This window comes from Gekko japonicus, unplaced genomic scaffold (assembly GCF_001447785.1).
Source record: "Gekko japonicus isolate JY-2015 unplaced genomic scaffold, Gekko_japonicus_V1.1 scaffold4720, whole genome shotgun sequence".
Classification (NCBI taxonomy): domain Eukaryota; kingdom Metazoa; phylum Chordata; class Lepidosauria; order Squamata; family Gekkonidae; genus Gekko; species Gekko japonicus.
The window spans coordinates 55415-55701 of NW_015164347.1; the positions used below are offsets into that span (position 1 = coordinate 55415).

A 287-nucleotide genomic window follows, 5' to 3' on the forward strand; every position below is an offset into this window, starting at 1 on the left:
ACCCAGACGTGGGGTAGAAAGTTTTCCACGGAAAAATTGTCTGTGTCTCTCAATTAATTGGTTTCATAAAATAATGAATGGATGCCAAGGCCAGTACAATGGTAGGCAAGCGTATCGGCTTCAGAGTAGTGTTCCCTCTAAGCTGTGGAGTCTTGTGAGCAAAAATTCTACTTGGTGAGCTGCTGGTATTAAAGCTGTGAGCGAGTGATTTGGCTGCTGCATCAGTTAGTTTGCTCTGGAGCCCTCCTTCCTGAGCTAAGGCAAAAATGTGTGAGCCGGAGGCTAAA

General features: G+C 45.6%; 1 protein-coding gene across 1 annotated transcript in view; it reads left to right on the top strand.

Moving 5' to 3' along the window:
- AP3D1 (adaptor related protein complex 3 delta 1 subunit) overlaps positions 1–287 on the top strand; it is a gene marked incomplete at its 3' end in the record, with an annotated part of 67455 nt that overhangs the window by 46626 nt on the left and 20542 nt on the right. The window contains exon 10 of the mRNA XM_015408878.1: positions 127–144. Coding sequence (XP_015264364.1) covers positions 127–144 — 18 coding nt within the window. The remainder of the gene's footprint in view (positions 1–126; positions 145–287) is intronic.